The 25946-nt window shown below is 43.5% G+C and overlaps 1 protein-coding gene across 3 annotated transcripts; it reads left to right on the top strand.

Moving 5' to 3' along the window:
• Positions 1-1724: 1724 nt before the first annotated feature.
• On the top strand, positions 1725-25782 carry pals2b (protein associated with LIN7 2, MAGUK p55 family member b). 3 transcript variants are annotated; one of them, XM_076301427.1, is made up of 13 exons: positions 1725-1814; positions 9668-9740; positions 14962-15062; positions 15844-15996; positions 17751-17903; positions 18103-18330; positions 19894-20025; positions 20616-20712; positions 20836-20904; positions 21210-21371; positions 23118-23320; positions 23573-23701; positions 24380-25782. In XM_076301427.1, the coding sequence occupies exons 3-13, from the start codon at positions 14964-14966 to the stop codon at positions 24554-24556; spliced, it is 1602 nt and encodes a 533-aa protein (XP_076157542.1). In that variant the 5' UTR covers positions 1725-1814; positions 9668-9740; positions 14962-14963; the 3' UTR covers positions 24557-25782. The 3 variants fall into 3 exon arrangements, with proteins under 3 accessions (XP_076157542.1, XP_076157540.1, XP_076157541.1); XM_076301425.1 differs by having other exon boundaries at positions 14962-15080; XM_076301426.1 differs by lacking the exon at positions 9668-9740 and having other exon boundaries at positions 1729-1814; positions 14962-15080.
• The last annotated feature ends 164 nt before the right edge of the window (positions 25783-25946 follow it).

Raw genomic sequence — 25946 nt, 5'->3', positions numbered from 1 at the left:
ACGTAACATCCACACAAACAGCTGTAGTAAACGGTACATGATATGGCTGCCACCTGCTACGTGAAAAAAGTCCTCTCCCTATACAACCGCAAATCACGATTCACATGTCTTTTCGTTTCTCTAGGCTACTCCTGCAACTCCTTGTAGCCCTCAAGTTTTACATCTCCCTTTGGTTACTAAATGATTGATTAACAATGCAATAATATACAACTGCTCTATGTGTTTAACAAAATAAATCTATGTACAATTAGCCTCTAAACAAAAAGCATATTACATTATGAATGTGTAATACTGTGTTAATTAATATGACATAAACAACATTTCAAACTGCACAAAATATCATCATCCACATGCCAAACACCATGAAGATTTTGTGTCTGCACAAATTTATATTCACTACTTCACTGCAACAGTGCAACAACAGGCAAAGTATATATAGTGAAAAATGTGCACTCAACCATCAAACCAATACCCCAAAACCCTCAGAGCCCAACCACTTCCAACCAGTCGTACTCACACCAATAATTATAAAAATGAATTATCCTTCACCACATCCTGCCATCCATCAGACCACAGCTAGAGGCATATCAGTTTGCATACAGACCCAAACAAGGAGTGGAGGATGCAGTGGCTTGCCCTCTCCAATCCCTCCTTCAGCACACACAGACACTTGCAACTTCGCATCAGTCCTCTATGTCAACTTCAGCTCCACGCTCAACATAATCCAACCACTGCCACCCAGAATCATGCACAGCAAAACGGCAAACTGAAAGCTCTGTCTGCTGCCCCCCTCCCACCTCCTGCTGTTGCTTTACAAAAGCATAATTCAACTCATCCTGCTCCCCCTGTTTCTTCACAATGTTAGCCGTCACCTCCAAAAACAAACCCATTAAAAATCACACACTGCCGCCAAGATAATAGGCCTAGTCTCCCTACTCCCAAGCTATCAGGCATACAGTAAATGATAGCCATCACATACCAACCACGAACAATAGCAAATGACACAGATCTATAATAGTAGTAATGTCTGCACTACTACAGATGCAGTAGTAATTCCTTGATAAGGGCTCCTCTGCACTGTAGATTAAATATTATTCTCTTTCTGTATTATTCTCTTTCAAAGCCCCCCCCCCCCCCCCCCCCCCCCGCCCAACAATAATGTGTAATAGTATTTTACCTGCCATTCTATCATCAAGCAACCTCTGCACTCCCTTTCTCTGTCAGTTATTTAACCTTTTGGCATATGTTTACAGTTGATTGTTATTTAACCTTTTGGCATACTATTCAGTGATTGTTTTGGACAACAGTGAGTGATACTTTTAGCAAAATTATGTCTTGATATTGGTAGCCTATGCCTTGTACTGAAGCATTTCAGGCCTGTGTCTACTTTCTGTTCCTTTAATTCATTCAGTCCATTTTAGCTCTTTTTTCTTCTCAAGCATTGGGCTGTCCCGATAAACATGTCTAGTTTTGCTTCCACTTTTACCACGACTCCATGAACTAACTGGAGACATTGAGACACATAAGTCAGTATGATTGGATAGCATGAGAAATCATAGTAGATTTTGTCGTGCAAATCTGTGATACATGGCAAGACCACGATAAGGTCGTGATGGGGCGGGTGCGAGGGGGTTGTTATTAGCTTCACTTGGCTGTGATTGGTCTAAATTCTGTGACATTTTCAGATGGGTGGTGCCTGTGTGTTTGATTGACATTGTGTGTAACGCCGTCGAGTTTGGTGCTAGCTTGCGGGATCTCTGCGCTGAGGGGTCACCAGGACGGGAGAAGTGTATAACCCACGCTGGCATTTACAGGTACTTATTTACTCGTTTCAGAATGTCACACCTGCACGATGAACAGGGTTTGATCCGAGTGCAGAAGAAAAGTAGCCTATGGTCAGTGATTATTGAGCACTTTTGTGACGCTAACCTATGCGTTAACGCCGTTTTGGTAATCGTAGCAGTATAGCCTCAGATGGCGCATAGCTGGGGAATTTACGGAGACATGGTCCCCATAAACTGCGTTGAAAAAGGGAGAGATAGTGTTTCCTGCTTCTCAATCGCAAGATTATAAATAGTGTTTCCCTGTCCAGTCACTAACTGTGCTTTGAATGGATGTCAAATATGGCGCACGTGTGGCAGGATGTCTGTAATTGGCTAACAATCATGCTGCCCTAAGATGTGTTCTCGAGCTCGCATGCGACTGCTCTTGGCACTCTGCGTAGGCACACGAAGCTTTAAAAGGCAGTCCTTCGATTCGGTAAATACTTTCCGGACAAGAGGGCGTGTGCGTTCACATGTTTGGACAAGCTACTAAAAACAGCTTTGGGTAAACTGCAGCAATTGATGTTTGCTTGTGTCCAGCAGATTTTGTCTGCTCTTGGTTGGAACAATAACTTAACGTTAACGTTGTTTTCTTCATATCACTCTCTGACCAATCCAGACAAAAAGGGTAAGGCCCATACAGCTGTTTGTATGTGTAGCCAAATTAGTCTACCATAAGGTGGGGTGCTCAAGTCCGAACTGAAAGCTCCGCGGTCCTTATAATGAGCTGGATTAACGCGTAGAGTTTGTGAGTACTCACTACCAGGTGGCGCGTGCTGGGGAAACCCCCTTCGCCTTAATGACGTGCGTTTCCGGGGATCCTAAAGGGAGGGACTTCAGTCGTTTATACCCACTATACCACACACACAAGTGGATCATTGGATTTTTGGACCTTCGTCTTTGCATTTATTTATCAGACGATTGGACTTGTTCGTGTAGGCCTAGAAGATTCGCCCCTGTATGCCGACATAGTAACAAATAATAAAGAGACACTCAAGTTTTATCTTTGCTGTAGGCCTACTGCTGGGTGAACGTTAAGTTGAATCCATTTGGGTTGCTTGGGTTTGGGTCTACGGATATACCTAGGTCTATTGCAACTAATTGTGCCTGAGCTCAAGTGTCGGTGCATATGCCTTCAAAAAACAACATGGACAGTGCTTTGATTTTTCATGAGTTTATGATTAATACCAACAACAGTCTAGAACTCTTGTGCTAAAAATGTAGCTGATCCATTCAGTTTCCCTGGAAGTTCATAGTAATAAACAGTGCATGTACTGTATTTTGCTGTACTTTGGCTTGCCGTGGACAAAGGCAAATATTAATGTAGCGTAATTTTCTTTCCTCCCTCAAATATATCTCTGATGCATTCCTATTCCTATCAAGGCCTATATGAAAGTTTTTTTTTTTAAATTCAAAACATCTCTTCATACATACACAAAAGTTAGCACATGCGCACACACACACACTTGCAGACCCTGGAGGAAGGTGCTAGAGAACAACGGAAGGTCATGTGACGTGTTATGTCACACACTACTCAAATATTGCTGAGCGGAGATGAGTCTGTGAGGGAGACATTAGCGCTTAAAAAAATCACATAATTTCTACCTCCTCTATTGGAGGCAATGTTGTGTCATTGTTTTGTCAATTACATTGATAATGATCTTTCATAAATGCATCACCCATAGGCTATATTTGCTCTGATGTCCTAATCCTCTTATGCTTGGGCACTTGGCCATGCAGTTTGACCTACATATATGCAGCGTGTGTCTATGTGTGTATTGGGGGTGGGGGGCCGGGTACATTAGGCTACCTCTAGACAACCCCCTCCTCTCGCCCCTCTTGTATTGGATATGAGAGTGTGTGTACGTGTATGAACTCATTAGGTTCACAACAGGCCTCTTTTGTGGTCGTTTTGGCTTGTTGGCTCTTAGTTCACGGTTTCCTTGCAGAATCCGCCTCACTGTCAGTAACTGAGTGATTCCCAGGCATTCAGAGCGTGAGTGAGTGAGTGAGTCAGGAAACATTGGTACGCCAAATTTTAAGCAGGAAGGAAAGTGACCATCAACAATGTGCATAGACACGCACGTGTGCACACACACACACACACACACACACACACACACACACACACATACCACACACACACACACACACACACACACACACACACACACACACAGAAGAAGAGAAGAGAATTGCAGACAAGTTTGCAACCCAGGACAAGTTTGCAAGCCAGGTGATGTGAGTCATGCACTGTATTATCAGAAATTTCAGATAGTAAAGCTCCTCTTGTTACATGTGTTCTCCAGTCCAAACACTGTTTTTGAGCTGTTTTAGTATTATTGTTTTATTTTATTTTGTGCTTCAGTGCTCCAATCTAGGCTCACAATTTGAGCAGACTGGTAGATTTTGGACCGGCCGCTAAGGCCAATACACTAAAGGTGATGATACATAGGCCCACTTTTTGTACAGTTCTGATTGGGTGGTCATGAAAATTTGCCTACTAATGATTGCTCTCCCAAAAAACAATCGTGACCCAATATTAATGGGTGCGTGCCAGAACAACAATACTCTGGAACATTGCTTATGCACTATCAGGTTAAAGGAGCCTTGCTACACACTTTTCAATCATTTTAGTTTTATAACATTCCTTGAGATGCTGTTATTTAGTCTTTATATATATATATATATATATATATATATATATATATATATATATAATATTGGCTCATTTTTCTCATGATGTGCATGCTCTGAAAACCCTATAGGAAAAAAGGCTACTATTTTGATAACATTTACATGCACTCTATTACTGGTACATTACATGCACTATAATTGGCCAACATCTTTAGGCATCTTCCAGGTGTATTTCTAGATTGCAAACAGGGGAAAGAACATAATAAATATAGAGCAATGTGATGTAGAAATTATACACTTCTTTAACTTCTTTAATTTAAATTTAAATGGCATTTTAATTCCTGTGTTCTATGACCATTTCCTTTCTGTGGCCATTACAAGTAGGGAAGGGAACAGTCCAATTTGAAAAGCCTGGTACAGTACATTCACTATAGTCACACTGACATACGGTATCTTATTTCAAAGCCAACAAGAACAAATGGTTTCAGCAGCATGATCTCTTTAACCTCCTTAATGGATCATTAAGTGCTGTATCCCCTTTTCCCTTGGTCGTCCTCAGCATTGCTCATGTCATTTTAATATGTCCTGGTACATTGCCAAGACAATTAAACTACCTACAAAGAGAAAACGTGCTACCCTTTACTTCAGGAAATAACTATACTTGGGGTGATTTTTAGTCTTGTGTCCTTTTGATTGAGGAGTTGCAAGAATAGAATTCAAAGACATTTATACAGAGTTTTCATATGGGGTCTACCAAAATTGCATGATTTGTGTGATTATGACAAACTGCTTGTCTGCCCTGTTAAGTACCGCGTTGTCTTGTAGGGCTGTGTAAGGCCCAATAATAATAACTAGATGTACCGCATAGCAGTACAAAATATGACCGCCGCTCAGTACTGTACATCCGTTCCGCGATAATAAATCACACTTCAATTTGTCTCTTTTACTCCATCCCCCACTCTTGAAACTTTTGTGTATGCTTGTTTGGCATGCCTGTATGTGTGTGCGGCTGCACAGAAAGTAGCCTTCTGGCGCTGAAAAGGTGAATAGATTGTAGAATAGCCAAAGAAGTTGTAGCATTGTTATAAAACCTTTAAAATCTCTAAACAATGACAAGTAGGGCAGTTCATCACAGTTCATCCATTGCAACTGGATTGATGAAAGGTCACTTACACCTGTACATTGTATTTGGGAAAAGCAAAAGGTATCAGCATAATGTTATGTTTTTATTTATTTATTTATTTATTTATTTATTTATTAATAAAAAAAAACATCTCTGTCAGTTCCATGCCGTTTTCAACAGCTATCAAAAACAAAGGTCATTTTTGGATGGATGGATTTTTTGTGAATGTTTCTTCTTCTACATAAGATTTTAGTCATCTTTAGTTCATGTGATACTTTATTGTCAATGCACAAATTAAGTCTGAAACGTTATTGTCAATGCGCAAATTAAGTAACAGTAGTCTGAAACGAAATGCTGTTTTACATCTAACCAGTGGTGCAAATAACTGACATGTCCAAATGGGCCTTGATGAAATGCGTCGCTAGACTGTTCATACACATTTTAACGGGGCAAAGTTGAAGAGCTGTTGTCCGTTATTGTTCGTGCAAATATAGGCTCATTCATGTTGATATATAGGCTGATTCATGTTCCCTTGCATTGTGTAACTGAGGTCCATGGCTAGTCTGTCTTTCACCAGACCAAGCTCAATCTTTTAAGAAATCAAAAAATAAATAGCGGGCAGATCAGGCTGGGTTCACCCAGCCTAGTCCATAGGCGCCCAATATTGTTTAATTTTCTGATTGAGATATCCACGCTCTGGCTATTCTAAATGCAAAAATGCATCAGAGAGTTATGAAAAAACTGTAACTAACAAACTAGACCCCTAATAGAAAGCTGTTAGCTTCCCTAAGCTACAGGTAGGCCTATAAGGTAGGCCTATTTACAACATAAATTGTCAAAAGGCTATGATGGCGACACAAATAAAATCTCCTTTGGAAACCAATGGCTTACAGTATCAAGCGGACTTAAACTGCCATATCGTGGCGAAAAGTTGTAAAAAAATTCACGCAGCTCCATGAGTCAAGGAAAGCGCGAATGAAGTAGCCACTTCTAAATGGGACCCACTACACAGTAGCTTAAGGTGTGTTGCTAAAGCAGCCATAATGAAATGAAGGTGTCATTGTTTGGATACTTCACACACATCTGCTTTTTAATCTCACAGACTACAACTACCAAGCTGGAATCAAAGCACATCGATTCCCCTCTCACACCCTGCACGCACTTAAAACAAATAAACAGGCGTCTCAGTCTCACGCATGTATAGGCAAAACTGTATCAGACCGGTGTAACGTTGGTAAATCTTCCATTGCACAGAATGATTTTTGTAGCACGTGCAACAAATGACAGTCGAAAGATACAATTACAGTGCTACTATCAATTTGCTTGGTATAACCGCATTTATAGTTTTCTACAAATGCAATCAATCAAATTGGCCTCCATCACTCAACCAACGCTAACGGTAACATTATTGTACCTAGGTCCTTATTGATATTATAAGATTAACGTACCTGCAGTAAAAACCAAGCATGTCCGATAAACATTCTCAGATTTATTTCGGCTTCAAGAAGAAATGGGAATTACATTTCATGTGAACATCGTCCTATCCTTATTAGACGTTCTCTGCGGTAAACTACAGTCCTTGTAGGAAGCGTCCATTGTTTTTCCAACCCACTTTTAACTTCCAACAAAATGACGTCTCACTGCAACGATGCACCATCTAGTGGACAAACGACTACGTATCGCCAATACTGGAAATGCAGCCATGATGATGATGATGAATATTTGGCTTTCTTTTAATCCTACTGAATTTGTATTTATGTATCAGCCATTCTAATACCGATAGTATGTGCGTGCCTGTGTGTGTGTGCATGTGTATATGTGTGCACCGCCATCTACAGGCCAATGAGTGTACAGTCACTAAATGTACACATAACCTACATTTTTTTAGACCCCTCCCCATGGATGAGATTCTACAAAACGTGGCATACCCCCAGAGAATGCCAGGTCAATCATACACATAAAATTTGGTGCAGTTCTGAACATCTTAACTGAAGATAGGGGCGATTAAAGCAGAATGATATTGCATTTTCATTTTTACCGGGGGGTGCAAATCACAAATTAGTGATTATGGGCCAGGTTGATGTGGGCCCTTGAGACCAACATACCATAAAAGATTCTTCATCCTCAGTGCCACGGTTCAGGTAGTGCTTTTTTTGCGGTTCGGGGGGCCCAGCACGGGGGGGGGGGGAGTGGCCCCCGGGGACGAAACAAAATTTTTCCGTAAAAGTCTAGTGGGGCTACATACCCACCAAATTTCATGTGCACCGGTGTTTCGGTGTCCCAGGTATCGTTGACCAAAAATTCAGGAAGTAGATGACAAAAAAAAAAAAAAGAAAAAAAAACTTTGACAATCATTATATGACCGCTTCGCTAGCGGCGGTCATAATAATGGCACAGTGATGTTTATAGCATCTGTGTTGTGATAAAAACTGCTAGTTTTTCAGACATTTGTTGCAAATGCCTTACCATTTCAGTGATGTTGCAAATAGTGTGAACATTCATCAAGCACTGTAGCCTAATACTACTGCTCAGAATTGCATTCAGACACATTGGCTGGCTTCTGTCTGAAATATTTTCTTCATTCCAAACTAGTGTGCAGCATTGTAAGTGTACATGCAGTCATCAACCACACACACACACACACACACACACACAGATGTTATGAGGGGAGCAGACACACACTGTGAACCTCTGATCCCTTTTAATCCGTCACACACTCAGTCTGTCCACTGGCTGCCTGGCAACCAGCACAGTTGCCTCCACCCATTTAGTCCTCATCCATTGGTTGCAGAGGTGTGTGTGTGTGTGTGTGAGTATGTGAAAGTAAGGTCAGTTACTTTACTGAGTACACACATGTTTGTCATTGATCTGAATATGACTCACTTTTTTGTGTGTTGGAGTTTGTTAGACACAGTTAAAAGCAGTTGTCACTTCTTCAGAACTACTATTGTGTGTGTGTGTATGTGTATGTGTGTGTGTGTGTGTGTGTGTGTGTGTGTGTGTGTGTGTTAGTGTGTGTGTGGTGTTGCATGTTCTCTGAAGTGGATAATTGGATAAACAGGGGACTGAATGGCTTTGCAGCCATTAACATTCTTTGTTAAATGCGTGTGCATACACACACTCACACACACACACACTCACACACACTCACACACACTCACACATACACACACACACACACACACACACACACACACACACACACACACTTTGAAACTTCTCTACATACATTCCCACTTGCACATCAAATTCATACCCTATCACACATGTGCACATACATAAACATACACAGGAAGTAGAGGGAGGGAGAGACCGAGAGCAAGAAGCGGATATTAATTTACTCTAATACAACTCCATTCTGGGATTGCCTCTGTTTCTCAGATGCTCATTAGTCCAAGTGACTGTGGGAGGGTGAAATATTTACTGATTCACTCTCTCACACACATACAGAGAGAGAGAGAGCAAGAGAGAGAACCAGAAACACATCCACTCTTTGCAAAGATTGTTAGACTGTTGATGCAGCTTCGCAGGTAGGTCCATAGAAAGTGTGCAAAGTAGAGTAGGGTTGTGTAGAGAGACTGTGAAAAGCATACTGCCAGAGACAGAGCTCTACAAAGAGATGGATTGTCTTAATTATAGATGTAATCTGTGACTAAACGGGCCAGCCTTGACAAGTTAGTTTGGGATTGGTTAATGTGGCCTTGTTATGTGGTTCTGTCGACCTGTGTTTATGCTGAACGCATGTGGCTGGTTTTCCTTGGTGTTGGTTGTAATTGTAGTTATGTGATGATATTCACTGTGTGTGTGTGTGTGTGTGCGAGTGGGTGGGTCTGTGTGTGTGGGTTTGTGTGTGTCTGTGTGTGTGGGTCTGTGTGTGTGGGTCAGTGTCCGAATTGTTGCAGACACAATGAGCCTCTGTCATTTTAAGTGATTATGCTAGACAATGGCTGCAATTCCGTCCCACCCTGTACAAGGAGTGTGTGTGGGTGTTTGGGTTTGTGAGAAAGAGAAAGGGAGTTCAGGGGAACACGAAAGTGTGTATGTGTCTCTGTTCTTGACTAAAACATTCTTTTTTCTGCTGTAGACTTGGTGCTTGGGTCAACGGATGATCTGCACATAGAAGGTATACCAAGGGTTTGGGGCTCTGTCTGGCGCAGGTGAGTGAGTGTGTGTGTGTGTGTCTGTCTGTCTGTGTGTGCACGTGTGAACAGAAAGCTTACTTAGTGGTATGTAATGCCTTAGAGCCTTAAAACCTGTAACTTAACTTAAACGTCATTCAGGATAGATGGTTCTTTCAGGTCGCATCAGAATGATAATATGGTGTTTTTTTCACAGCTGAAGTCCCACCCAGTATACAGCAGCCATGATCACAGGTAGTAGCCATGCTATTGGCTGATCACAGTTAGAGGCTGCTTAATGTGCTGGAGGGATCCCCTGGCTTGTAGGCTAAGGAGCAGCTGCTTATCAAGGAAGACCTGATTGGCATATTTGCATGATGAGTTAGGCTAATTAGTTGAATTGCAGGGTTCCTCTAGTCATTTCTAGGTCTGGATAAGTGTGGGGGAAAAAAGAGAGTATGGGAAAATATGTGTGCATCCAAACTTTTGCTCCTATTCTGTTTTCTAAAATAGAAATTCTAAAATAGAATTCAGAATGTCTAGAAATAAGTAGGCAGCCAGTACAGCAAAAATATCTAGGCTACCACTACGGGGTCTAATTTGTTTGACATGCAATGTGTTGATATAGTCACGCACAAGCTAATGTTAATCACTTCGCAAAATCATTTTGCTAATTCAATGCCCTGCGCATGACCTTACACACAAACATGGGTGGGTCAGAACACAGCAGATGAAGCTCTCTAACTGATTTTCTTTAAAATCACACACCATTTTATTTAAACTTATGGTTACACTTTACTTGAAGGTATCTACATAAGAGTGACATGACACTGTCATGAACGTGTCATAACCATTATAAACAAGTCATGAACGTTTATGACCTAACACTTCTCTCATTAAGTGTCATTCCGTTTATGACAAGTTAGAGTTGGGGTTAGGGTTCATGTGTCATGACAGTGTCATGTCACTCTTTTGTAGATACCTTCAAGTAAAGTGTTACCAAACTTATTTAAAAAAACTACAAACTGTCATGAGTACCAAGTAGGTCACAAACTCATTGGTCACCAAATACAGCGAGAGCTTGGCCATACTTAATCTGCAGTCATTTATGGTTCCCACGGAGTTTGGAAAGTTTAGCCTGGAGAAATATGGAATTTTAAAATGGAAAATGTGTAGGAACCCTGGAATTAGTTTGTTGCTACATTTGTTTCTTTAAACTGTGTTCATGAGTGCATTCATTCAGGTTTTGTAAGTATCTATCTATCTATCTATCAAAGTTTAATGTTAGATTGGTCCGTTTAGCCTGAAAGTCGGTCTGTGTTTAGGGTGGACATGGGGACGTGGGGGTCAGATGGTCAGGGCTGGATTAGAGGCGCTGCTTGAGTTTGGGCTGCAGCCCGAGGATTCCCTTCAGCATGTCGCCCAGCTAACGCCGACAACACATCCCCATCTCCACCCCATAATATACATGTAATCGGTGAAGTGTGGACTAACTGGACATAGCTGCAGCTTAACAAGCACTGCTGGCTGGGGAGGCAGGCCACAGCAGGACACCACATACATGTCATAAATTCTGAGTCTGCATCAGTTAATCACTAACTAACTCCCAAAAACCTGGATTAAACATTTACATGCAACAAAGGTGTGTGTGTGCGCGTGTGCGTGTGCATGTGTGTGTGTGTGCACGCGTGTGTGTGTGTGCGCGCGTGTGTGTGTGCGTGCGCGTGCAGCTCGAGGCTCTGATGGACAAAGTGGGGACTATGGGCGGGGCCGGAAATTTAATCTGGGGAGGCAGGGCCTAGGATGGAATTTTGTAGGGCTTTTAAGGGAAGATTATAATCCCACTTGGATTTACGGCGTGCAGGATAGGGGGAGGGGAGTGAGAGAGAGAGAGAGAGAGAGAGAGAGATGGAGATTAGGGGCACAGGGCCAGATCTTTTTAGATCTCATCTGTGCAAGTGCACTAGTGTGGCAGTAGTATTGTCAGTGCTGACCTGTGATCAGTTCTCTGATGATACTCCATTCAGCTCAACCTCAGGAGCCAGTGCATCCATGAGATCTTAGCGTTCCACCAGTACTTATGAATCTTGTATCTGACAAAGAGGGCAGCTTTCATTCCTAAACATCGTTGGTAGAAAGTATAGAATTGTTCTGATTGGCTGTATTGATGCATTGAAGTGTGGCAATGCTGGACCTGTAGGGTAGTGAACTCTCTGGTCTAACACGTGTGATGACACACTGATGTCAATGTACACAATGTTCATTAGAGGGAGAGAGGGAGGGAGGGGGAGAGGGAGGGAGGGAGGGAGGGGGAGAGTGCAAGGTAGAGGGAAAGAAATGGGAGGTATATGTTGGCTCACTTTTTTGTGTGCACATGTATGTGTGGAGAGGGGTGACATGGAGTCCACTATCACACTCTCGAGTGGTGGTTCTTATATAAGAATCCTTACATAAGTACTAGCCCTACACAGCAAGAGAGGATTGTGGGATTGAGTATGTGTGTGTGTGTGTGTGTGGTGTGTGTGTGCGTGTGTGTGCGTGTGTGTGTGCGCGCGCCGAGGGAGGTAGTATTAAAGGCAGTGTGTGGACTGGATTTACGTTCACATCTGTGCAACGCAGTGGCTTTCGTCTGTCGTTTCCTTTCTGCCCTCTCTCTCTATCTCTCTCTCTCTCTAGGTCTCTCTTTTCCACCTTTCCCCCTTCACGCTTTACTCCACTCTCCTCTCCTCCTTTCCCCCTCTTCACTCTTCATCCCTCTCTCCAGCTCTTCCTCTGCCTGCTTTCCACAACCCTTCTTCCAATTTACAGCGTGAATTTCTATCTGCTGGTCACCCCTCCCCCCCACACCTCTCCACCCCTCTCTCTCCCTCTCTCTCTCCCTCTCTCTCTCTCTCTCTCTCTCTCTCTCTCTCCACCTGAGCGGTTGCTTTGCTGCGGCATTGTAGGCATCTGTGCGGCTAGCTGGGCTGTGTGTGCGTTGCTGTGGTCAGCGGTGTGGGCTGTGCCGGTTTGAAGCGTAGCGTTCGGAGCCGCGTGCCGAGGGTTGTGGGCTGACATGGTGCTGGCGCTGGAGCAGAGGCTCTCTGATGGGGCGGAGCCGGGCATAGGGGCCGAGGTGCCCGAGGAGTCCGGCGAGGGCGACCACACCGCTGAGGGCGAGGAGGACCACACCGCCGAGGGTGAGTGAGACGTGTGGGTGCCGGCCAGAGAAGGCTCTTGTCGAGCTCTTCAGTGCATTTGATAGATCAGAACATTTTAACTTGTCTGTTGGTTGCTCTTTCAGTGATGTGCTAGATGCAGACTGTGAGATTTAGAGTGGTTGGTTGGGTGGTTTGCTAGATGCAGACTGTGAGATGTAGAGTGGTTGGTTGGGTGGTTTGCTAGATGCAGGAGAAGGCTCTCGCCGAGCTCTTCAGTGCATTTGATAGATAGAACATTTGAACTTGTCTGTTGGTTGCTCTTTCAGTGATGTGCTAGATGCAGGAGAAGACTCTCGTCGAGCCCTTCAGTGCATTTGATAGATAGAACATTTGAACTTGTCTGTTGGTTGCTCTTTCAGTGATGTGCTAGATGCAGACTGTGAGATGTAGAGTGGTTGGTTGGGTGGTTTGCTAGACGCAGGTGAGATGTAGAGAGGTTGGTTGGGTGGTTTGCTAGATGCAGGTGAGATGTAGAGTGGTTGGTTGGGTGGTTTGCTAGACGCAGGTGAGATGTAGAGTGGTTGGTTGGGTGGTTGTGAGAGGAATGTCGCTCTTCTCCATTTTACTTTCATAAATCTGGATCTGGACTTCTGTGTTCATCCTCTGTTTTGTGTTTGGATGGATTTTGTAATATGGAAAACTTGGACATCTTATCTGGCAACTTGATATGATGAATTAATTTGATAAAAAAAGCAGTTTCATTATGTAAATTGAACACTGACACATCACGGTGATCATCTTGTCCAGTTGCTCTGTAGAATATGGCTACATGCGATGACTGTTAAACCCCAGCCCACACAGCCTAATGGTAATTTGATTGATAAGCTCTCCGGATGTTTGCACTGATGAATTGTGTTATATTTGCATTGGGTTTCTACAGCAGTTGTGTAATAAGGTGAGATGTAGCCCATGCCTTAGCTTATGTATAATCTGAACTTCGTTGGCCAACCATTAAGCAAGGTTTATTTTCACAGAAACCTGTGAACTTCTAAGAAGTAGCAGTTGCCAGACATTTTTGGCACGACTGCTGCACATGTAACATGTAGTTATCAGACTCTTGGTGGCATTTTATGTAAATGGCATAACTCTCATCTATGGTCAGGTCACCCTAGAACGCACAGAATGCGTAATCTCCAAAGGATAGAGTGGAGGATGAAACACACACACACACACACACACACACACACACACATATACTGTATACAGAATGATATTGTATGTAACCATGGTCTGATAGTATTATGCCTTATGCAGCATAGAAGTTCAGTAGAGAGGGTTGATATTCAGGCAGTTGTGTTTAGTAAAGCTTGTCACCAGATACTAGAGTCCTGAACTCATCTCACACCACAGACAAAGTCCTGCACTCGTACACCACAGACAAAGCCTCCAAACACATGTTCATCCTCCCACAGCAGCAGGGCATGCGGGAGGGATTTAAAGGGCTTTCGGATGATGGTTTATGGTCGGGTGATTCCATTTATGGTCTTAGGTCCAGACAGCTTCCATATGTACAGTACTGTATGTATGTATACACTCAGGTTTGCAGCAGCAGCAACAAAGTCTTTGATATTCATAGAGAATGGTTTGAACTAAGTACACAATCCAGCCAACTGTCTCAACACACAGATCCAACTGGAGGGCAAGTGACAGCCAAGTCATATGCAGAGTCTCGAGCGCAGCCTTGGAGCAGACTGAATTGCACCAGTGATCCCGGCACAGTGAAGCAGCAGTGGTGTCTGTGTGTATGTGTGTGTGTGTGTGTGTGTGTGTGTGTGTGTGTGTGTGTGTGTGTGTGTGTGTGTGTGTGTGTGTGTGTGTGTGTGTGTGTGTGTGTGTGTGTGTGTGTGTGTGTGTGAGTGTGTGTGTGTGTGTGTGTGTGTGCGTGTGAGTGTGTGAGTGTGTGTGTGTGTGTGTGTGTGTGTGTGTGTGTGAGTGTGTGAGTGTGTGTGTGTGTGTGTGTGTGTGTGTGTGTGTGTGTGTTCGCCTGCCAGATGATATGTTTGCTTATGTGTGTGTGAGTTTATGACCCCCCCCCCCCTCCACCCTGCATCTCCCCACAGCTATGCAGCAGGTGTTGGATAATCTGGGCGGGTTGCCCACCTCCACCGGAGCCAAAGACCTGGACCTGATCTTCCTGCGAGGGATCATGGAGAGCCCAATCGTACGTTCACTCGCTAAGGTAACACACACACATGAAGAGCCCAGTCAGTGTGCTAAACCCAAGGTAACAGACTCATCTACACACACACACACACACACGCTTGCACAAACAGCTCAGCCTGAACCACCCAAATTAAAACAGACTAACAATACTTTTGATAGTATAATTCCTTGTATGGTCATCATATCTAAGACCTTTAATAACCTCTACAAACTGCTTCTCTGCAAAAGCTAACAAAGCTTTTTAAGTGATATACACATATACTGATGCAACTTATCTTAAAGATGTGGAAGTTTAAGCGCTTCCTTCTGACTGGGGCCAACAACCTTAAACTGAAGAGAGTAGCCAATGAAATGTCAATAGAAACAAACATGGTGAGCAGTAGATTAACCCATCTCCCTCTCTCTCTCTCTCTCTCTCTCTCTCTCTCTCTCTCTCTCTCTATCTTTCTCTTTCTTTTTCTTTCTTTCTTTTTTTCTCTCTTTCTTTCTTTCTCTTTCTTTCTGTTTCTTTCTTTCCCTTTCTTTCTTTCTTTCTTTCTTTCTTTCTTTCTCTCTCTCTCTCTCTCTTTCTCTCTCTTTCTTTCTTTCTTTCTTTCTTTCTCTCTTTCTCTCTTTCTTTCTGTTTCTTTCTTTCTTTCTTTCTTTCTTTCTTTCTTTCTCTCTCTCTTTCTGTTTATCTCTCTCTCTCTCTCTTTCTTTCTGTTTCTTTCTTTCTCTCTCTCTCTCTCTCTCTCTGCGTGTGTGTGTGTGTGCGCGCGTGTGTGTGTGTGTGTGTGCAGGCTCATGAGCGTCTGGAGGACGTGAAGCTGGAGGCGGTGCAGGAGAACAACATGGAGCTGGTCAATGACATCCTGGGAGACATCAGCGGCCTGACGGTGAGAGACGACAGCGCTGCGGAGCTCACCAAAATCCTGCAGGAACCCCACTTCCAGGTAAGGAACCCCAACATCACCACCACACTCCCTCAGCACATGCACATCGCACAGGAATATCTATTAGCATCTTGTATACTATTTCAATTTCAATTTCTATTCAATTTTACTTATAGAGCGGCAAAACATTACACATGTCTCATGGCGCTTTACAGAGTGTGAAAACATTCAAAGAGAGCCCATGAGTAACAGGGGTGAGGAAAAACTCCCTAGAATTGGAGATACATATAGGAAGAAACCTCGAGCAGATCCATGACTCAAGGGCCTGACCCAAGGGTTTGCCTAGGGTCGACTCAACAGCCTGCCTTGGATCAGTTACAGGGCAGTAAGGTCTGCATACATGATAAATGAAAGGTTAGTTAGGTTTAAAGAATAGAACATGGTGTTTAAAGCCACCTGAGGTATATGTTACAAAGAGGTGGGATGGGTACATATCTAGTATGATAATGCATGAATCCTATTTAGCGTCAGAAAGTTCAAATAGTCCAGTGTAGGGAATGAATTGTCCAAGGGGATTAGGAGTTGTCGTAGGGCCAGTAGTGGGTCACTAGGCTGTGCAGGCCAGGAGTCCGGGCAAGGGGACAGCAACAGGCGATGGTAGGGCAGTCAGGGATGGGACTTCACAAGGATGGCTGATGACTGGTAATGGTTTACCTCACAAGTGAGGTAAGGGGGAAGAGAGAGAGCTCTAGAGTGGGTTATAAGTCATGATGGTTAGTATTAATAGGTATATCAATGGTACTATATAGTGTTGTACTAAAGAGAGAACACATATACACGTGTACACATTTCTTACCCACCTAATAGTGTATTACACCACTTGTAATCATTTAGACGTCCTGCAAGTTGGTTCAGCACCACAGTTTGGTACACAGGGGTGCAAGCATGACCTCATTGCTGAGTGTCATGCTTGTAATCCCCATGTAAGTGGATGGAACTACCTAAGGGCGCTCCATACTATGTATGTTCTCTTGTAATGCTTTTTGTGCTTTTGGCGGTTGGTGTTGATTGCTGTTCTCTTCTCCTTTGCTTTCTGGATCAACTTATTCATTGTGACTTGGACAATTCTCAGTCTATATTCCTTAGATCACAGTCAGAGATCAGAGTTTTTTTTCTCTCTGATGTTTATCACAATGCATTATATTTCATTTTCTCACTTCTGTATTACCTGGTTATGGGACCAATCCTTTGCCATAGTAGTTATTTTCCATTGGTCATTAGGCAGTAGTGAACCTGCTGGCCATGAGTGGGTGGCTGGCTAGTCACCATCATGGGCCCTTTGCAGGCATCTGTTTTGCCTGCAGATTGAGAGGTCTTCCCCAAGAACAGTGCATCGAGTGGTGGGGCCTGTTCATGTGTGTGGTGGAGAGAGGGAGTGCGAGTGGCCTTTATTCAGGACTAAGAGGCTATGTTGCTAAAGTGGGGAGAACCACAGTAATGCAGAGGAATTTCTGACTCCTGCCAAACGTATTCAGTACGCAGGAAATGGCTCCTGTTACAAAATGTGGTTACTAGTTCCTTTGTGAGCCCCTGCATGAAGTAAAATTCTGAAATTGTTATGGAACATGTGACAGTTTAAAGATTAGCAGCCATTTATGTTTACGTTTCTCAAAGAAAGACCACAGGCAATATGACAGAGGGTGCACTTGAGCAGACCCTGCTGAGTTTCATATCAGCTCACACTTTGTTTCTGATTCTTGTATGACTTTCTCTCTCTCTCTCTCTCTCTCCCTCTCTCTCATCCACTCCTTCAGTCTCTGCTGGAGGCTCACGACATGGTGGCATCTAAGTGCTATGAGGCCCCTCCCCCGCAGGACATGAGCAACGACGCGCTGGTGAACAGCGCTCTCATGCAGGCAGACGCGGTCAGGATGATTGGCATCCGCAAGAAAGCCGGAGAACCTCTGGTGGGTGTGTTTGTTTTCTGTGTGTACTAAGTGTTTTTATGTTAATGTGCATGTCTGTTTGATATCTCTGTCTGTTTGTTATAAGGTTGTAAGTACAACTGTGCACTATGCTGTGTTTGCATCTTTTCTGTGTTTTTCTGAAATTTAATCTGTTTGTGTGCATGCTAATGCATTTTTTTGAATGTCTGCGTGTGTTAAGGGTGTGACATTCCGTGTGGAGAAAGATGACCTGGTTATCGCACGGATCCTCCATGGGGGCATGATTGACAGGCAAGGCTTGCTCCATGTAGGTGACATCATAAAGGAGGTGAATGGGAAGGATGTTGGGAACAACCCAACAGAACTGCAGGAGATGCTGAAGGAATGCAGCGGAAGCATCACCCTGAAAATCCTGCCCAGCTACAGAGATGCCCCTGCACCTCCACAGGTACGGCACAGAACACACACACACACACACACACACACACACACACACACAGCCATTTATACAAATGCACCCACACCCCCAAAGGTACTGTACTGAAGCCGAACACACACACACACAAGTCTACACACTGTTTTATTCTCAGGAGGAAATGGCACCATGTCAGATGGTATCCCATAATGCCTTGTGGCAGAAGAAGATCATTGGGAGTCCTATTAAGCACACTTCACAGGGTATCTGGGGCACAGACACACACATGTCTGTAGTAATCCATTGTGTCCAGCAGTCTAGTACAAAATCTGCCTTTTTGGTCAGATAGTGCAAACAAGGTCCTGGTTTGTCTCTGTATGGAGCCAGTTGATATGTTGTTGGTGGTATTTGTGGGTTAGTGTTAGAAAAAGGCAGTCCTTCCTTATTGGACCTCCAGCAGCGCGTTGTCCCAGTTGTAGCCATCTGCCTGGAACACGCTGTGTTGGGGGGGATGGGTCCGAGACAGCTGACGGTTCGTGCTTGTGGCCTCTTTTTCCCCAGGCAGCTGGAACTCTGCAGTCCACTCGGGGTCATCCCAAGTGTCTGCCGGACTGAATGTGAAACATATCCAGCACCAACGTGGCACTGACCAAAACTACTAAGGTTTATTTGAGCCTGTGGTATTTCAGTACTGTGTTTTTTTTTTTTATCCTCATAGAGCTTGCAGATACACTAGCTGTGTGGCTGGAGTTAGTCCACAGGCCTCTCCTGAACCTGCCGGGGGGGGGGGCTGAAACTGTGCTCTGTTATTCAGCCTAGTGGTATTTGATCGCACTTTTGGCTGCCACTACGCTGTATCGCTTTCACGCCACAATGAAAGAATCTAGAATAGGGGCAATGATGCAGTACTGCCTTACTGTAGTGCTCCCACTCTTAAGGGTGAGAATGCTGACCTGACCCTCCAACTCCCCGCCACCACATCCCTGACCCGACCTGGCCGTCACACCCTCCTCCTCTAGCGGCTGCTGAATGAGTTCCACCGATATGTTTGTTCTGTTGCTTTTGATGTGTTTTTAATGTGCATGTCTGCACCCCTGGGGTGCGCGGGCAGTCTTGGCAGAGCCTCAGAACTGTTTTGCTTGTACAGCTGACGAGGGTGTTTATGCCCAAAACATCCTGTTTCTCAGGAAAAATAGGCACTACTTTGGAACCCGGCTCACTTCCACTTCACACCTCCGTCTCCACTGCAGAAACTTCCTGAATGTTCTATCTATTGATATGTCCACACACATACACATGTTGACACTTGCACCATGTTATTATACAGAACTAGGTCGATGTAGGAAAGGTCGCCATCTAGGTGACCTCTCAACAGCTAGGCGCAAGTGTATTTACATGATTCTTTTATACTTTTTGTAATAGAACACATACATAGAACACACACATAGGACACATACATAGAACACACACATAAAACACATACATAGAACACATACAAGGACACTTACATAAAAGATGTATTTTTGAAAAGCAATGTTTTTTTTGCGGTGTGCAGTCCCTCCATATCATGTTGTAATTCCCCTGCTCCACCAACAGGTCTATGTGCAGCCTCACTTTGACTACAATCCAGCCAATGACAATCTGATTCCATGCAGAGAGGCGGGGTTAGCCTTCCAGCGAGGGGACATCCTACAGATTGTTAATAGGGAGGACCCTAACTGGTGGCAGGTGAGCCCCACAGCTTTCTCTTCAGGTTTCTCTTAAAGGTGCTCTAAGCGATGCCACACGTTTTTTAGGCTAAAACATTTTATGTCACTTACTGCAAACATCACCTAACCAACCGCTAGCTGTCTGTGTCCTGAATACACTGTAAAAAAATGCGATCTCTGTGGACAGCCCTGGCTCCAAAAACCGCAACAAAAACAACCTGTGCAAACCTAGCCCATAAAAACATAACAAACTGTCCCAGCAAATCACAGAAGAGATGCATGTTTAGGAGAGTTTTAATTACACGGGAGCAGCACGAGAGGGAGGGGGAGGAAGTAGCGAGCTAGCTCTCTGTTTTGTTTGAAAGTCAACAGAAGTGACGTTACCCAGCATCGCTTAGAGCACCTTTAAACATCTAAAGTGTACAACTGGTATTTCTGGCAGAGAAGCCGTTACCATGACACATTACTGATGGAGCAAGTGTTCCCTGAGCATGAGCAGAGTTGCTGTTGTTTTAGTAATGTGCACATGCATTGGTACGTGCAGTATTTTGGTGCATTTGAGCTTTCAGAAACGTGATTGAGGATCTGATTGTATGCCTCTTTCCCCAGGCTTGTCATGTTGTGGGTGGAGCTACAGGTCTGATACCCAGTCAGTTCCTGGAAGAAAAGAGAAAAGCGTTTGTTCCTAAAGACTGGGATGGGGCAGGTACACACCCACACACACACACACACACACTCGTAGAGGGCATGGGAGAAAGCATGCCCTTTGGTATAGGACTGTGTGTGAACAAGGGATTTATTTGAAACATTTTATCCTCTCCCCTCATAGGTATTCTGTGTGGTACAATAACTGGGAAGAAGAAGAAGAAGATGATGTATCTCACAGCCAAAAATGCAGGTGAGGTCACTCACTAGTACTAGTAAGTTGGTCTCTTGCTCAGGACTGGGCCTCTACAATGTCAAATGTGAACAATGAAGTTCAGTTTGTTATTTTCCCTGTGTCATCTACATCGACCAATTAAGACGTTTTTTTTTTATTATTATGCAACTACTATTTTTATCTTGGACTGATGATTGCTATAGTTGGCTGGTTATAGTTATAGTAGATAGGCCTACAACAGGACTTTCAGTGGGCAGATTCTATTAGATGTTTAATTATTTGTCCATTTCTTGTTATGTTGTGTCCTGTGTCTTTTCTGGCAGAGTTTGACAGGCATGAGTTGCAGATTTATGAGGAAGTTGCAAAGATGCCGCCTTTCCAGAGGAAGACCCTGGTTCTGATTGGTGCTCAGGGAGTGGGCCGACGCAGCCTGAAGAACCGCTTGGTGGTGCTGCAACCCGAACGCTTTGCAACCACAGTACCATGTGAGTACAGAAATACACACACACACATACACACACACACACTATCACTCACACACTATCACACTCTCACAATGTTTTGACAATCAATCAAATTAATATATACGTGTAGATATACATATGTGAATTGTATAGTGCCTATAAAAAGTATTCACCCCCTATAATTCCACTTTTACTGCTTTTATAAATGGAATCTTGATCAATTTAATTTGTTTACAACAGATTTCTACAAAGTAATGTTAATTGATTACAAATAAACTGTATGTAATGCAAAATAAGCGATTGCATAAATATTCACCCACTTCAAGTCAGCGTTTAGTAGATGCACCTTTGGCTGCAATTAAAGCATGGCGTCTGCGTGGATAGGTTTCAGTTAGGCTTGAACATCTTGATACTGCAATTTTACTCCATTTTTCTTTGCAAAACTGCTCAAGCTCTGTCAGGTTGGAAGGGGATCGGGTGTGAACAGCCCTTTTCAAGTCCAGCCACCGATTTTCTATAGGATGAAAGTTTGGGCTTTGACTCGGCCACTCCAGAACATTCATCTCGTTGTCTTCAAACCATTTCTGTGTAGTTTTGGCTGTATGCTTAGGCTCATTGTCTTGCTGGATAGTAAATCTTCTCCCAAGTCGTAGTTCTCTTGCAGACTGAATCAGATTGTCCTCCAGGATTTCCATATATTTTGCTGAATTCATTTTACTTTTACCTTTACAAGCCTTCCAGGGCCTGCTGTCGAGATGTATTCCCACAACAGCATGATGCTTCAAATTAGGGGGATGGTGCGTTTCTGGTGATGTGCAGCGCTTGGTGTCCGCTAAAAATGGCATCGTTGGTCTTGTTATGTCCCCTGCTAGGGGTCAGGGAACTATAACAAAACTAAATAAAGCAAGGCCAAAAAACGGTGGATAAACTTGAAAATAATCAATAATTTATTATAATTAAACTAGAACATAAATTAATGCAAAAATCTATATTCTAAACAAATAACAAGTGAAGGCCAGAAGGCCAAAAACGAAGCCGCCCAATTTCCAGGCCTCTCTCCCAGACTCTCACTCTGAGAGGGACTGGAGACCTGGGCGAAAGCGGAAAACGGAGAACAAAGCGTAGCGTGGCGAGGCAGCGGTGGCGTTCTGCGAGGAACCAAAAAACGAGCCGGCCTCAGGAGTGACGTCAACCAACACCTTATATAGGGCTGGTTCAGCAATTAAGCCCCCTGCTGGAGCTTCTGAAAAATACAGAGACAGCAGGAACACAAACAGCTAGGGACGTAACAGTCTCATCAGACCAAGAAACCTTTTTCCATTTGACCCGGGAGTCTCCCACATGTGTTTGGGCAAACTTTAGTCGATATTTATTAAGAGCTTTGCCACTCACCCATAGAGCTTTGACTGGTGAGGAAACTCGGGCAAAAGTTGCTGTCTGCATAGTTTCTCTCATCTGAGCATCTGAAGCTTTTAACTCCTTCATAGTTGTCATAGCTGCCTTGGTGGCCTCCCCCACCATTATTCTTCATGAACAGTCCCTCAGTTTGTGGTGACGGCCTGCTTTAAGCAGATTTGCACATTTGCCATATTCCTTACATTTCTTAATGATGGATTTCACTGATCTACAGGGGATGTTCAGTGACTTGGACATTAAAAGCAATAAAAGAGGAAATATCCAAAGGGGGGTGAATGCTTTTCATAGGCACAGTATATACGTAATTCATATACGCACTCACTCTTTCTCCATCTGTCTCTTGTGCACTAGTCACATCACGACGGTCACGTGACGACGAACGTGATGGCCACTCCTACCGCTTTGTGTCACGGATAGAAATGGAAATTGACATCCGAGCTGCCCGCTACCTGGAGCATGGCGAGTATGACGGCAACCTGTACGGCACGAAGATCGAGTCCATCCACCAGGTGGTGGAAACAGGTCGAACCTGCATCCTGGACGTCAACCCTCAGGTGAAACCCACATGCTGTGTGTGTGTTAGTGTGTGGTTGTGAGTGTGGTTGTGAGTGTGGTTGTGAGTGTGGTTGTGAGTGTGAGTGTGAGTGTGAGTGTGTGTGTATGTGTGTGTGAGTGTGTGTGAGTGTGTCTGTTGAGGCTACTAATAGGGTCAGTTCTCTCAGCAGTCTCGGGGGACTGGCCTGTTGTCTGTCTGACTGTTATCTGTTTCTTTCCTCACTCTCTGTATCTCTCTCTATTTCTTTCAGGCGCTTAAAGTCTTGAAGACATCAGAGTTCATGCCATATGTTGTTTTCATTGGTGCGCCTGAGTTTGAAACCCTGAAAGCTATGCACAAAGCGGTGGTCGATGCTGGAATCACTACCAAGCAACTCACAGTAAGTCCTCATCTCACTGGACAAACAAGAAACATTCACTGGACAATTATGAAGACCCTTTATTACTGAAACTAAAACTTTCCTTTCAGCTTTGAAATCACTATAAGCTTCTGACTGAGCCTTCGGATAATTAGCTTTGAGTTCCCATATGACTGATAATGAACTGCCATACTGAACTACATCATACGTGTGATGCTAGACCAAGAACAACTTGTAAATGTGATCTCATTATACTATATCACTATATATTTGAAGAGCTCAAAATACAATTTGCAATAACAGCCCTGCTGAAAAAAACAGCCTGACCAGCTTCCTCAGATGGTCACGCCAGCATGTCCACCTGGTGGCCCAACCAGCTACACAAGCAAAGACCAACAGGAGCTGGAAGAACACCAGCTAAAACCAGCCTAAACCAGCTACCAGCATAAGCTGGTTTCTAGCTGTTTTTTCTTTCAGCAGGGAGCTCTGATGTTATAAAATCAACCATTTCAAACCTGTTAAAAATACCATCCATTTCTCTCTCTCTCTTTTTCTCCCCCCCTCTCTCTTTCTCTCTCTCCCCCCCCCCTCTCTCTCTCTCTATCTCTTCCCCCCCTCTCTCTTTCTCTCTCTCCCCCCCCCTCTCTATCTCTCTCTCTCTCTCTCTCTCTCTCTCACCCCCCCCCCTCTCTCTCTCAGGATGTGGACTTGAGGAAGACCGTTGAGGAGAGTGCACGCATCCAGAGGGCGTACAGCCACTATTTTGATTTGACCATTGTCAATGATAATTTGGACCATGCATTTGAGAAGCTTCAGGCAGCAGTTGACAAACTCTGCTCAGAGGCACAGTGGGTCCCGGTCAACTGGGTTTATTGAGAGTGTAAAATACACATGCACATAGTCTCACACACACAAACACACACACACACATCACTCTGAAGGGTGTGTGTGTGTGTTTGTGTAAATACCTCTGGCGACTGGTGTAGTTTGTGTGGCGGATTACCCATTCGCTGCACCAGAACAGTTTTAGCCACTCGTGTGTGTGTGTGTGTGTGTGTGTGTGAAACAAAATCCCGCCCCCTTTTGCATTTTCCAATGAAGTGTTATTTTCTACTGAATCTGAAGAATCTTTTATTTATTTTAATATTTGCAAGTTTCTACAAGAAAATATTTCTAATCACGACAACAAGGAATTCAAAAGGAGAACATTGGGAGAGAGAGGAGCTGTATGAGCTCTCATATGTTCTAACTCACTGCTGTGTGAGTGTGTTCTGTGTGTTATTTTTATTTGTTTTGTAGCTTCCTGGACCCAATGCTGTTAGTTCACTTTTTGTTACTAAAATGGTCGCAAAAGAGAAATGCATCTTGTAGCTAAATTGAAAAAGGGCTTTACTGGAACCAAGAAAGCAGGTAAAGAACAAGGGCAAAAGAAACCAAGGGACAAAATGGAGACGGGAGTGTTCCAGAACCCGAATGAGAAAAATCCTTCAGAATTGTTTACAATGGTGTGCTGAGTTTGGTTGCCATGGTCGTGGTGGTATAAGACAAGCTGAAGCACATCGCAGAGACCCTCAGACAACTGTGATAGATCTCAAGACGTCACCTCTATGATTTTGCTAGTTCATCCTTTCAGAAGTCTGATATCCCCTGTGCATGTCTGTGTGTCATAATGACAGCTGTGTTTTGTAGCTTTTGTCTCATTTCTTGTATTGTTTTTATTATGTGTTAAAAAAAACAACACTATTTGTCACACAAAGATCACTTTAGCTCGGAGATCTAGTCATCAGATTCCCATTATGCTTTTTGTAGTTTTTTTTAAATGGAACCAAAGTCACCCTGTTTAGGAACCACTCATGTTGTTCCTCTGTTTAGCATACATGATGTTCTTTAGATTTTCTATCTGTGTCATTGGTGAAAACTTGTCTCCCACAATCCTTTTGCTGTGTCACCTGTTTGCCAAAGCCAACTTGTCCATCAATGTGTTTGTGAAGTAACTGGTTCAAATTTTGTTTTCATTTGTCTTTATTACCCTCACTGGTACTGTAATGATATTATGTATACGTCTGTATACAACGCAATAAAATAACATTTTACCCTCTTGAATCAAAGTTATTCTTACCCAAAATATCCTAAATGGCTACCAGATCAAGCAAAAATGTTCATACTATCCTGCACACTACGATTAACATTAGAATTTTTACACATTTTTAGAGTTTGTTGCCTTTGTTAGATGGAACGTAGATACCATACTTAATTTTTACATACT

Source organism: Alosa pseudoharengus, unplaced genomic scaffold, assembly GCF_046254945.1.
Source record: "Alosa pseudoharengus isolate Yale_2024_CS ecotype anadromous, Long Island Sound unplaced genomic scaffold, YU_APseudo_1.1 YU_APseudo_1.1_scf_23, whole genome shotgun sequence".
Lineage (NCBI taxonomy): Eukaryota > Metazoa > Chordata > Actinopteri > Clupeiformes > Clupeidae > Alosa > Alosa pseudoharengus.
The sequence above is the reverse complement of the archived record's forward strand: the minus strand, read 5'-3'. Positions and strand labels throughout refer to the sequence as shown.